The sequence below is a fragment of the Lagopus muta genome, chromosome 1, assembly GCF_023343835.1.
Source record: "Lagopus muta isolate bLagMut1 chromosome 1, bLagMut1 primary, whole genome shotgun sequence".
Taxonomy (NCBI): Eukaryota; Metazoa; Chordata; class Aves; order Galliformes; family Phasianidae; genus Lagopus; species Lagopus muta.
In genome coordinates, this window is record NC_064433.1 from 107,345,480 (window position 1) to 107,358,102 (window position 12,623).

The 12,623-nt window shown below is 39.3% G+C and overlaps 1 protein-coding gene across 1 annotated transcript in view; it reads left to right on the top strand.

Annotated features, from left to right (window-relative positions):
- The window catches only part of PCP4 (Purkinje cell protein 4), a 54,012-nt gene that overhangs the window by 19,028 nt on the left and 22,361 nt on the right, over positions 1-12,623 (top strand). The window contains exon 2 of the mRNA XM_048932543.1: positions 864-915. Coding sequence (XP_048788500.1) covers positions 864-915 — 52 coding nt within the window. The remainder of the gene's footprint in view (positions 1-863; positions 916-12,623) is intronic.

Consider the following 12,623-nt stretch of genomic DNA (forward strand, 5'->3'; position numbering starts at 1 on the left):
TGAGTATGATTGTCCATTTTTTAGTGCAAACCATGTGGTTTGCAATGCTGCTGCAGTTGTTAACTTTCCTGATGCATGAAGATATGTTACCCCTGAATGCAACTAGATTTATTCACTGTAAACTTCATACTCCTGGTTTTTCACATGGACAGCCCTAGAGGATGGATTTTTTAAATCTGTTTCAGTAATATTTATAAGTATAAATAATTTTGCATAAGGAATGCAAATTTTACCAAACAAGTTTATTAAGCACCTTAATTCTACCTGTGAGATGCTCCCTCTGAAGGATGCAGTATAGGGTTGTTTGGTTTTTTTTTGAGTAACCATTCCTATGCTAGTAAATTATATAAGTGTAACAACGTTAATACAGCTTTGCCATGGGGAATATCTGTTTGGGCTGCACTGGCATTTGCTATAAGTCACTTCGTGTTTATTCACGGTATTTTGCATGGAATGTCATGAAGGTGTTCTTTAGTCTAAGTGAGTTGAAGTGGGAAGTTCCATCTGTGTTTGAGGACAAAATGGAAAGTCTGACCAATGTCAAAAGAATCCCACAAATGGAGGCATGGCAGAGACCCGAGGGAATGTTCTACTGTAGCTCATACCTTTGCACTGTTTTAACCTGACTACACATAGCCCATCACTAGCAGGTGATAACAGTGTACAATTGCACACATATTTACATAGCTGTGCCTAGATGGTACCAAGTGTTCCTATTTTGACTGCTGGTTTTTCTAAACAGCATCGTAAGAGGGTGAGTGACTATCCAAGAGATTGAAGGGAAATCTATCTGTAACTGCTAGCAATTCCAAGGTGACAATCCAAGTTTGTTCTAACTGCTTTTTCTTTCCCTCTTCTACCAGAGACAAGGAACCGGAGCTACAAATGGAAAAGATAAGACATCTGGTGAGAACGGTAAGTGTAAACTTTATTTCTGAATGAAGAATATAGAGCCAATTAAATAGATATTGATATTTACTGTAATGACAGATGTCAGACAGCATCAGTCTTGTTTTTTTTTCCACTAACCTTTTGCATGTTTTTGAAAAACTCTAAGGGCTTCATGGGATTGTGTCATTGTGTCCTTTGTATATTCAAACCATGTACTTAAGTAATGACTTGCTCCTGAGTTCACACTACTTAAATCAAATATTAGAAATCATCACAGATGCAAATGAGGCAAGGACAAGACAGTGTTTGGTATGTGAGAAAAGAACAGAAGAGAGAAGATTAAACATTATAAGTAGTTGCTACATGAATAAGGTATACAAAAGTAAATAATTACAAAGACTTGTCCATAAACATAATTTTTGTGGTCTGATTAATTCCACCTAACTTTAGGCTGATAACTGAGGTACTAAAGTTAGAAGCCACTTGCACAGAGCTCATCTGAGAGTTGATGGAGAGAAGATGTGAATGAGCAAATGCATGCTGCACTGTTCAAAGGGGCAAGTTATGTTTTTGGCCCCTAACAAAGGGGCAAGCAGAAGCCAATTCGTACTCCACAAATTGTGCAAAAGATTCTATCCAGAAAATGTTTTCTTTTTGTTTGCTTTTAAAAAAAAAGAAAGAAGAAATCCAGCTGAATTTTCAGTAAAAACATTTGTATTTAGTTGAGAACTGATTTTATTTCCTATAGGAGGCAGAAGCACATTGCATACCAGCAATCATGCAATTAAAATCCTGTTACCATCAGCAACATTTTTCAGAGGAAAACATTTTGATCATCTTTAATTATAGACTCACCCGAATATAAGACAACATCATTTTGTAGACTTTCATGAACAGGGGAGTGATTGAGCTAAAAAAAAAATAACACTGTTTGCTCTGTTTGATCATTTAGCTCTAATCAAAAGATGTTCTGGTAGTTCATCTTCTCCATGAGAAGCAATAAGAATGTAAGTGTCTTCTTTGAAAAGTTGAGGGTTTTATTGGGATGAGATATTTGAGCAGTGATTTTAGATGTGCATTCTGGCCTTTGTGTTGGTCTGCCCAGAAACGTGGGGCCCTCTGAGGCAATATATCCTAAAACACTGAGTCCTTTTTCTGCTTAGTTTTCATATTACAGTGAGGTGACTTTCCCATAAGAGTTGTTTGCGTAATGCTACAGTAAATGAAATCAGTAGATGATGTTCCCAATATGATAAAACACAAATTAAAGGATGGAAAAAAGAAATAAATATTTTAGCTTGTTATACTGTTGAATTAGTGGGAACAAATGTACTCTGACAGCAAAGCCATTTTCATCCTGAAGTTAACAGGAAAGGAAGGCAAGCAAAATTATGCCAACCATTCAGGCAGCATGGAAAGCATGTTTTTCTCTTTACTGTTAAAGCACATTATGAACTGAGCTCATTTACTATGAATTTCTTTACAAATAAGATCGTCCTGCTGCCAAATTCAGCTGAGATTTACTTATTCTGCAGCTTTTTTAGGGGCAAATTTTCTCCTCGAGGAGAATTTTGACTGGCTTGCGTTATTAATTCAAATTTACAATTCTGCTTAGTTGTAGTGTAGTTTTATGCGTGGTATAAACAAGCAAATGCTTACTGCATCTTATTAGATAACGTCAATTATTTTTGTAGTGAAATTATAACCAAAAAAACTTGTCACCTACATAAAAGAGAGCAGCAGCAGGGAAGATAGAACACAGTCCCTTTTTTTTCCCAAATCCGCATACTTGCAATGAAGTCGAATTAGAACTTTCAACCTGAGACTGAATTCTAAATCAAAGAAGCAGAAAAAGTCTGTCTGTCTGCACTTTATTAGCTACGTGTAGTTAGAATTTGAGCAAATGTGACTTATTCTTTTAGACACCAGGTGTGCTGTAAAACCTACTTACAAAAATGTAATATACTGTGTATTGCAGAAGTCTCCAAAATGTGCATGTCTTAAATTTGTACTGTGGCTGTTCTTATCAGCCACTTGTTCAGATGGTCACTTCCCTGTCAAGATAACTTTCCCTCTTGTTGGAAACGGGAAGTAGAGAGGAAGAAACAAAACTGCCTTTCATTTTGGTGTAAAATACAGAGTCATACTATGAGAACTGTTTGAGAAATTGAATTGGCCTGGTCACTGTCCTTGCTCTTGATTATAAATCCAGGAAAAACGGCTGAGAACTAGCCCTGACAACTAATAATGATGCTCAGATCTTGTTGCAGTTTTGATTCACATAATGGAGAAACTGCTGTGGGTAAACTTGTCTGTAGAGAGTGAATTTTGGGTCCATCTCTAGGATGAATCAAAACTGGAGAAACTAAAGTCAATGTCTATGACAATAGTACTCTCCCTCTTTGAAGATGTATATGGGGTTGCTGTCACTGTAAAGCATTTAAGGAAACAATATCTGAAGACTCCTTTTATAGTAGTGGTAGGTTTGGTAATTGTTAATGAATGTGTGTTGTTTGATCTTTGGGCAGTGATACTATATACTTAGTCATATTTAGTCACCCCAGCAACAGCTTCTCTTAGTCTTGTTAAAAACCTCTGCTGGAGGTATTTACAATAAAACACAAAATGCAGGTGCAGTCCCATCCTCCACTGAGTTGAGGCCTTGTTCTAGCAGCCTTACTCACTGGCACATAGGGATGTGCAGTGGGAAAGACAGCTTCAGAAAAAACTGTATAGAGCAGTGATGTGTGACAGTGTGTTAGAGCTTGTGATAATGAGAGAAGAAAATCTTGTATCCAAACTGTACTGGTTATGTTGATAAATTGAGTGTACCTATATGGGACCTTCATTCATCAGCAGTATCTTCCTGCAACTGCCTTGAATTTTCCAGCAGACTGCTTAGTGTTAGTGTCCTTTTTCACTTTCAGAGTACTGGACATTAGCAGACCTCCACTATATTTGTATAGTATACACCACTATATCCTCCTTGCTTTAGGCAGCAACAAGCCAGTAATTCTTGAAGGTGTATCTGTAGTATAAATACTGAATAATCGCTTGGGTTGGAACAAGTTCTACTGATGTTGAAGGTTAACAACAAAACTCTCAGTGACCACACAGGATGACATTTATCTGGCTTGACCTTTTCAACAAGTTGTAGTTTGGTCTTGATCATGACCGGTAAAAGGGCAGATAACAGTTCATCTCTTCCTAAAGAATAACAACTATTGCATTACAGTGTTTTATCATGGAATATCGGTGGCTTGGAAAAGGCTAGTGAAGTCACTGTAAGAGTACCTGACAACTTCAGTGGGCACTGAATGTTGCAAGGTGGTACCATGCAATCTACTCTTTACAAGACTAGCACATTTAACAGTAGCAGCTACATCAGAACCAACTATTATTTTCTTTAGATTACTCCTTTTTCCTATTAATAGATTTAATTATCTCTTCTTTACCTAACGCATGTGATTTTCAGTTGATATTTGTAATCATTATCTCAGGATATTATGATTACATGATGAATTCTGTAAGTGCCCAGCTCTAAGTAAAAAGAAAATGAACACTTTTGAATTAAGTAGCATGTCATCATAGAGTCAGCCTATGCAGTAAGGAGAAGATAGTTGTACTGAGAAACTGAATCCATTCTTTTTCAGTTTCTATTCTGTTCTCAAGCATTTATCCTGAGAGATATTTGCTTTGGGTGGCTAGAAAACTGTAAATGGATAAAGACTTTGGGTTTCTTCATCTTTTTTGTGTACACCATGGGTTGGCTTAGCATAGGAGCTTATCTAAAATGGAGGCATCTGAACTGACTTAAATCTGAATACTTCTAGAAAAAAAAAAAATAACAATAACTGTAACTAACTTGTGTATGCTAGGATGGAGCTCCTATTAGTAAGTTTTCCTTTTTTTGCAATTTGTAATGTGGTCAATTGTCCGTTCACCAATTTCAGCTGCTGAAGGAATTTGGTAAATTACACACTCTGTGCCTGCTGCATTCAGAGGAGAATGCTAGGTCCAGCAGGGTAAATAATCATCTTCATAGTAAATAATCATCTTCATGAGGAGTGCTTGGATCAACAGTGCATTATTTCCTGGCTAGAATTCAGGATCGTTATTATAGTAGACTTTAATATAAATATTTGTTTGAGAACTCAAAATTAATTTTCCACTAATATTCTCCAATGACTATTTAAAAATATACTGGTTTTGGGAACAGCCCAACAAATGAACTTGTGGAGAAAGATTTCAAAAAAGAAGGGAAAACATAAGGCTGATTTGTGTAAATATTTAAATACGCTCATGGAATGTGGGTTTGCCATGTCCGCCCAGATCCAGAGGTCACGTTCTTCACTCACAGGGAAGGATAGTGATTGAGCTGTAGTGTTGTAATGCCTTGTGCATCTTGTTTTTCCCACGGAACAGAGCTTGTGAGGCAAAAGATGAAACAGGTCTCTCTCTCTTTGATATTTCATCCTCACAGCACTAATCAGAAGATGAGAAGTGTACCATTGTCTGGAACTATGTGTAATACTGAATTTTCTTGGGTATTCTATCGAGTGTTGGGAGGAAATGGTTCTTGCCACCTTAACTTTCCTCACTATGGTATTCTGCTAAAATACTCTTGTCCCTTGAAAGCGGAGCCTCACAGAAGATGATCTCCTAGTCAGGAAATGTCTCCCTCCTCCATTTCATTTAATCTATGCCCAGAACCAATTTTTGTTCCAACTCATAAAACCCACCTGATTCTGGTGGGGATTTAAGATATGAAAGATTCAACATGAGCCGGCAATGTGCGCTTGCAGCCCAGAAGGCCAACCATACCCTTGGTTATACTCTGCTTTTGTGAGATCCCACCTGAAGTATGGCATCCAATTCTGGAGTATCCAGCACAAGAAAGACATTGAGCTGTTGGAACAGGTCCAAAGGAGGCCACAAAAATGATCAGAGGGCTGGAAAACCTCCCCTGCAAGGACAGGCTGAGAGAGCTGGGCATCTTCAACCTGGAGAAGGGAAGACTCTGAGGAGAATTTATAACAGCCTTCAGTACCTGAAATGGGCCTACGTGAAAGCTGGGGAGAGATTTTTTGTAAGGGCAGATAGTGGCAGGGCAAGGGGAAATGGTTTTAAACTGGCTGAGGGTAGATTTAGACTAGAAATTAGGAAGCAATTCTTTATTGAGAAGGTGGTGAGACACTGGAACAGGTTGCCGAGCGAAGCTGTGGATGCCCCTTCCCTGGAAGCACTCAAGGCCAGGCTGGATGGGGCTTGGAGCAACCTGAGTAGAGGGGGTGTCCCTACCTATAGCAGGGGGGTTGGAACTGGGTGATATTAAAGGTCCCTTCCAACCCAAACCATTCTATGGTAAGTGTGAAGTGAGAATTATTTGCTGTACGTCAGCCCCCAAATCTGAGAATAGAAAGTCTGTGTTTCAGTAACATTCCTAGATGTCTGTGCTCCCATCAAATGTAACACCTTCATAAAACCTAAATACAAAAGTGTTTGAACCCTTTGCATAGTTACGTAAGTTGTATTTTATCATGTACAGATTGCTCAGGCTCAGACAAGGGTGTAAAAATCCTGTGTGAACTCAGTGCTGTAATCTGCAGCTGAGAGCATTTAAAATGACAGCTGGGAGAAAGCAAGTAATTCTGGATGAGTAGCTATGCAGTTGAGATGGGTTTCATGATAAAAACCATACAGGCAACCTAATCCACTGAATTTTAGTCACTTTCCTGGGGACACCCACACAAAAAAGTTTAGCCAGAACCAAACCAAACATGTCCCAGGTCCTCTTCTGGCCTGTATCTTTTTCTTCGCCTTCCTGGTCTGTGTATCAAGGACTCCAGCAGTCTCCTCAGAATGCCAGCATGTCTCAGCTGAAGACAGATCTAGCCTTTAATAATAAGGCTCTCATATTGTTCACAGATCTTCCCTAGAGAGGATGCTGAAAGGAAGAAAGGGGAATTATACATGAACTTCATTTCCTCTCCTAGGTGAATTTCCATTTCTTGAGGCCAGGGATAAGTTTAAGTTCTCTCCGGAGAAATGTGGTGTGCTTATTTATTTAGAAGAGTGCTAAACAAGCACATCCTAACAAGGATAGTTCACAAAAAAATTTATCAGCAACTTCTGACACAAAAACTTTCAAAGCAACAACTTACATGTTTTTGATAAACTGAACACCTTCTTTACTGAAGTTCCGTCTACCCCCACGTCTGCACACACACAGTGGCCATCTGGTTTCTGGAGAAAGATGTCTGTTAGAGTTTAAAGGAGAGAATATACCTGACTGAAACTTTAAATAATAGTTTTGAGAGCCCAAATGCTGTTTGTATTCTTCTGTTATCTGACACACCTGGTGTGATGTTGTGTATTACTGCTGGATTTCACCTGGCGAGGAAGACCTTTCATTTTAAAATGTTTAGTCAGAATCGTCTTAAAGCATCTTATTAAAAAGTTTCAGTGATGAACAGAGCCAGCAGTGCTCATGTGGTCCTGGCCAATGTCCTGTCTTCAGACTTCCCTGGAAGTTTTCATTTTGTGTATTGTTTGCAACTACCCTCATGACTTCCATATAAGTCCATTCCTAGATGCAAAGAATACTACATTTTGCACATGCAGTGTTTCCACATGTATGTTGATTTCTAATGTTAGTTATGCAGCTTTTCTGGTGTATCATTTTGTTGTTGTTGGTTTGTTGGTTTTTTTTTTCTTCTTAAAGTAACAGCACTTAAGAGGAAAACAATGGTTTCCTGTCTGATAAAAGAGTACCAGGAAAGCAAATCGTATGCAGAAGTTCCCAGGGGAAAAAACAAAACAAAACAAAAAACAAATCAAAACAGCACAACTATAAGGAACTGTTTCAACTTTTTGAAGTCCTTTAAAGGACTGAAAAATACTTCAAAATATTTTTCTCCTTTTTTTTTTTTTTCCCCTTAGAGGTCTCTTAAATCCCCAGCTAGCTGGCACCTTTGAGTTGGAAAAGCCCTCACACTTAGTGTTCCTCCCACAAATGAATCTGTCTAGGTACTTATATGGTCCTCACCACTGTAGTAACTGAATGCTTTCCAAGTATTTAAAAATAGAGATAACAATAACAATCCCTGCCTCATTTCATCTCTTTCTTTCCAGCTTGCTACAAGAATAACTTGATTAATTTATGAGATCTTTGTTGTATACACAGTGCCTGCATACAAGCTGGGATATGTGTGTGTATATGCCTGCTTACATGTGGTATTTTCAAACTGCATGCATACAGATTCAACTCAATTTCTGAAACATAAAGAAGTGAACACATGTATGTAAGTGTACATACTTACCTATGGTCACTAATATGGACCGCTCCTTTGCACAGTTTTGCAGGAGGTAGCAATTAGTAGAGCTGCAGCCATCCTGCACCACTGCGATTAGAAATAGCCCAAGGAAATAATTATGAATTATGCTTAATGATGATTCAGTTTCAATTGTTAATAGATGGTCTTTGTCCTGTTGCATGACTTGTCGTGCATATACTTCAGGAAAGCTTATACTGTCAATAAATCAAGCTCAGTTCGGACATAGAGGAGTAGTGAAATTACCTAAAAGAAAGGAGTCTTAACAGAACTGTTAAATCCCAGACCTGAGCCTCTACAAGATCCCTGCAAGGTTATTGGCATAGTCATTTGTCTTTTGGTGTTTTTTGGTTCTTTTTTTTTTTTTCTTTCTTTGTGGGCGTGTTTTTTGTTTGTTTCTTTGTTTGGTAGGGGGATATTTGCACTGACTGTGCCCTTGTCTTTTAATTTGTTCTGTTTTATTATTTTTTTTTGACTTCTAGTTTCTTCCCTTTGCTGATGGCCACAACTTTCCTCTTTTGTAAGGTTTTGTATCAGCTGCTTTGATATAGCAATGATCAGAGAATCATAGAATGGTTTGGGTTGGAAGCAACCTTTACGATCATCTAGTTCTAGCCTCCTTTAATAGGCAGGGATATCTTCCCCTAGACCAGGTTTCTCAAAGCCTCATCCAGCCCGGCCTTCCAGGGAGGGGGCATTCACAACCTCACTGGGCAACCTGTTCCTGTGTACCACCACCCTCACAGGAAATAAATTCTTCCTAATATCTCATCTAAATCTACTAGTGTCCTGTCACTACCCTCCCTTATGAAAAATCCCTCCCCACCTTTCCTGAAGGCCGCCTTCAGGTATTGAAGGCTGCTACGAGATCTCATCAGAGCCTTTTCTTCTCTAAGCTGAAGATCCCCAGCTCTCTCAGCCTGTTCTTGTAGGAGAGGTACTCCAGCCCTCTGATCATGATGACTATGTGGCTTTGATCTTACAGCATTTTGGATCCAGGCATTAGGGAGGTGTCCAATTTTTTTTCATTTCAGTGAACATTTGGGCACCTGGAAGGTGGTACAATCTCTCATCCTTTCTGAGAAGCCTGTATGTAAAGATTTGGGGTGGGGGAAGCAGTTGTAAATTAAGGAAACAAATGCTGATCTGGTGGTGCTGTAGGTATTGCCATTCACATGACTCACAAATATGCTGGAGTTCCTATCAGGTTGGTTTATATGGTTTAGTAGCTTATGGTACTGGGAATGGGAGGGTGGTTGGAGTAGATGATCTTGCAGGTCATTTCCAACCTTGCGATTCTATGATTCTCTGATGAGGAAAGACAGAACAGAAATTATGCCTTTGACCATATTTCTTCTGGAGATCAGTTTGTAATTATCAGTATTCTGCCTGCCTATGCACCAGGGTAAACAAGACCTCTTTCCATGACTGGTACGTGGCTGACACGCGCAGGCTTGCTTCCACAAATGTGTACTCATCTGAAACAATGCTGTCATCACTACTCTGAGAAGAACATTCAGTTCTGCTGTGCTGCTGATAGGAACCCAAATGAAGAACACAGGTCTGCTAGTTTCTAGATAGGACTAGTAAAACTAATAATGGTACCTCAGAAATGAATCTGTCCATATATCATCATGGATAGTTTGCCAGTAGTATATAAGCATTAGAGTCAATGGTGCAAGATGTGGTGTATTGACACTGGAAGTCCTTGGAGCTAGACTGACACAAATTACAGATGTCTCTTTCCATGTCCACAGACTCTAACAACAGGTGATTAAAAGGCCAAAAGAGGTGGATGTAGCTTAGCAGCATGATTTTTCTAATTTAGTGGAAGTGAAAAATGAAAGCGGAGCACAGTCAATGCACAACAGAGGTTACCAGAGTTTACTGTTACAGAAACATCACTTTAACTACACGTTAACTGCTTTACTTCATATATAGGCTTTTGTTCTGTTTTTCATTTCCAGAAGACTTGGTTTTCTAGATGAAATGAAAAATCTTTTCCACTTACGAATTCCTTGTCCATTAGTAAGTCACTAAAAAATCTTTTTTTTTTTTTTTTTCTGATGGTTTTCAAGCTTTTAATTTGTAGCTCAGAGCCCTTAATATACTTAGCTTGATACTCCAAAATTAGCTTGCAATTTGGTATTATCAGGCTACCTTCTGCAAACAACTAGCATTTAGAACAGCAGGAGTGTTACAGACATGATTAAAGTTTGGTCCTTAGCTGAGCATCCTTATGGGATCAAGGTAGTTAAGTCTGCAGAAAGAAACTGGATGCTTCAATGTAAATCAGTGCACCTCCCGTCTTGACATTCAGAATTGGATTCTAGGACATTATATAAAGTGCCTAGGCTCCACATACATTGCAAGAGAAGATTTCTCATCCAATTATATCTTGGGTTCCTAGGCTGAACAGGAGCCATTAAAATCAATGACAGTAAATTCTGCTCCTCTTTAGAAGTTTGGGGTGGAAATCCTCTTTTCTGGCGGTAAATGTATACGTGTGAGACACCTAATGCTCTATTTATCTCTCTAGTGACAATTCTTCTGTGACATGATAGGACATGCAGAGATGGGATTCAGAAAAGCCAAGGTGCAGATAGAATTAAAATTGGCAAGGAATGTGAAAAAATAACAGAAGGGATTATTTGGATACATTGGGCAGAAGAGACAAGAAAGGTAGAGTGTACTCCCTTTGATAAATAAGAAGGGAATATTGGCTTCAACAGACAGGGAGGAGGTTGAGGTACTCAATAAATTCTTTGCATCTGTCTTCACTGGCAGTCAGGCTTCCCACTTCTCCCATGTGCCTGAATCTCTAGGTGGGGATTAGGTGGGCAAAATCCCCCCCCACTGTAAGAGCAGAGCAAGTCTGAGACTACCTTATGAGGCTGGTTGTGTACAAGTCTATGGAACCAGATGACATGCATCCCAGGGTCCTGAAGAAACTGGCTGATGTGGTTGATGAGCCACTCCATCATATTTGAAAAGTCATAGCTGATAGGAGAAGTCTCTGGTGACTGGAGAAAGGGAAGCATCTCTCCAGTTCCTGGGCAGCCTGATCTGGTGGCTGGTGGCCCTGCCCATGGCAGGGAAGTTTGAACTAGATGATCTGTAAGGTCTCTTCCAACCTAAGCCATGCGATGATGCTTATTAGAATGAGCTTCTCTGGAGAGCTATGTGTTTGGAGATCTCAATCTGATTTAGCAATAAAATAGCTTCTGACTTGCTCAATCCTGTCAAGGCTGAGGAATCTGTGGGTGTAATGGAAATGCTAAGTAACAGCCTGAAGCAGTAATTGAGAACCTGGTGGGAAGGCAGGGACAACCCAGGGGAGCTCAGGTGCATGCAATGTACCTGAGTGACTGGAAGGGTTGGAGCCAGCATCCATCCCCTCTCATACCTCTTTTAACAGTTGGCAGTGAAGGTGAGACTATCTCCCTGGAGATCTCTGCTTATGGCCTTCTGAAGGTGAGCAGCTATTATCCTTTGTTTCTGCATCCATGGCTGCTGCACTTGGGCTTATTCTCTCTTGCTGCAGCCTGAAGCTCTGCTACCCTGCTGTCTTTGCTGTGTTTTCCATCACATTATAGTGTTACAGGGGGTAATATTACAGAGCCTGTGTGTCTCTGAAATCAAATAGATACTCCATCGGATTTTTCAGTATATCAGCTTTGGATGTGGGCATCTAATTTCTCCTCAATTCCGTCTCAAACAACTCTGTTCTTATTTACATCTGGCCAAACTTAGCTTCTTTGTGCAACCTCTTCCAGCCATTTTCTGTATGGAAGTCTAGCATCCACATATTTCCTGGCTTGAGGAGGTCTTCGTTAGATAGGATACTGGATTTGAAAACATTTGCTTTGGTCAAGCACACTCACTTCAATTTTTTTCTCAATCTGCGCTGGTTAGGAATAGGAAGGACTGAGAAAAATAGATGTCTTCCAAAGAGGAATTTTCAAGAAAAGAGGAAACTTAAATAATGTCACGATATGGAAAAGGCATTTCAAGAATCACAGTGGAAAATAGGACAGGGTGTTTTGGCAACTTTTGGGAGATACTTTCAGTATTGCAGAGACTGGAACTCTGCTCTCAGCACTTCTAGGGTCTCATAGCAGTATCATTCAACAGCAGTTGATGAATGAGTATTCTAACTGTATTTTGAGTATATCATTTTTCATTCAAATTTATACTGAAAAAACCCTGAGACTGCTGGTTGACTCTAGGTAGAAAAGCATTAATTATTTGTTAGGTATTAGTGAAACACTGTCACTCCACAGTGACCAATTTACCAGCTCCTCTAAATGCTGCCAATAAAGAATGGACGTGTACAAATGTATTCATTAGCACAAACTAATTAAAATCCAGGCTAATAGCCAGAAAAAGAATACTTTA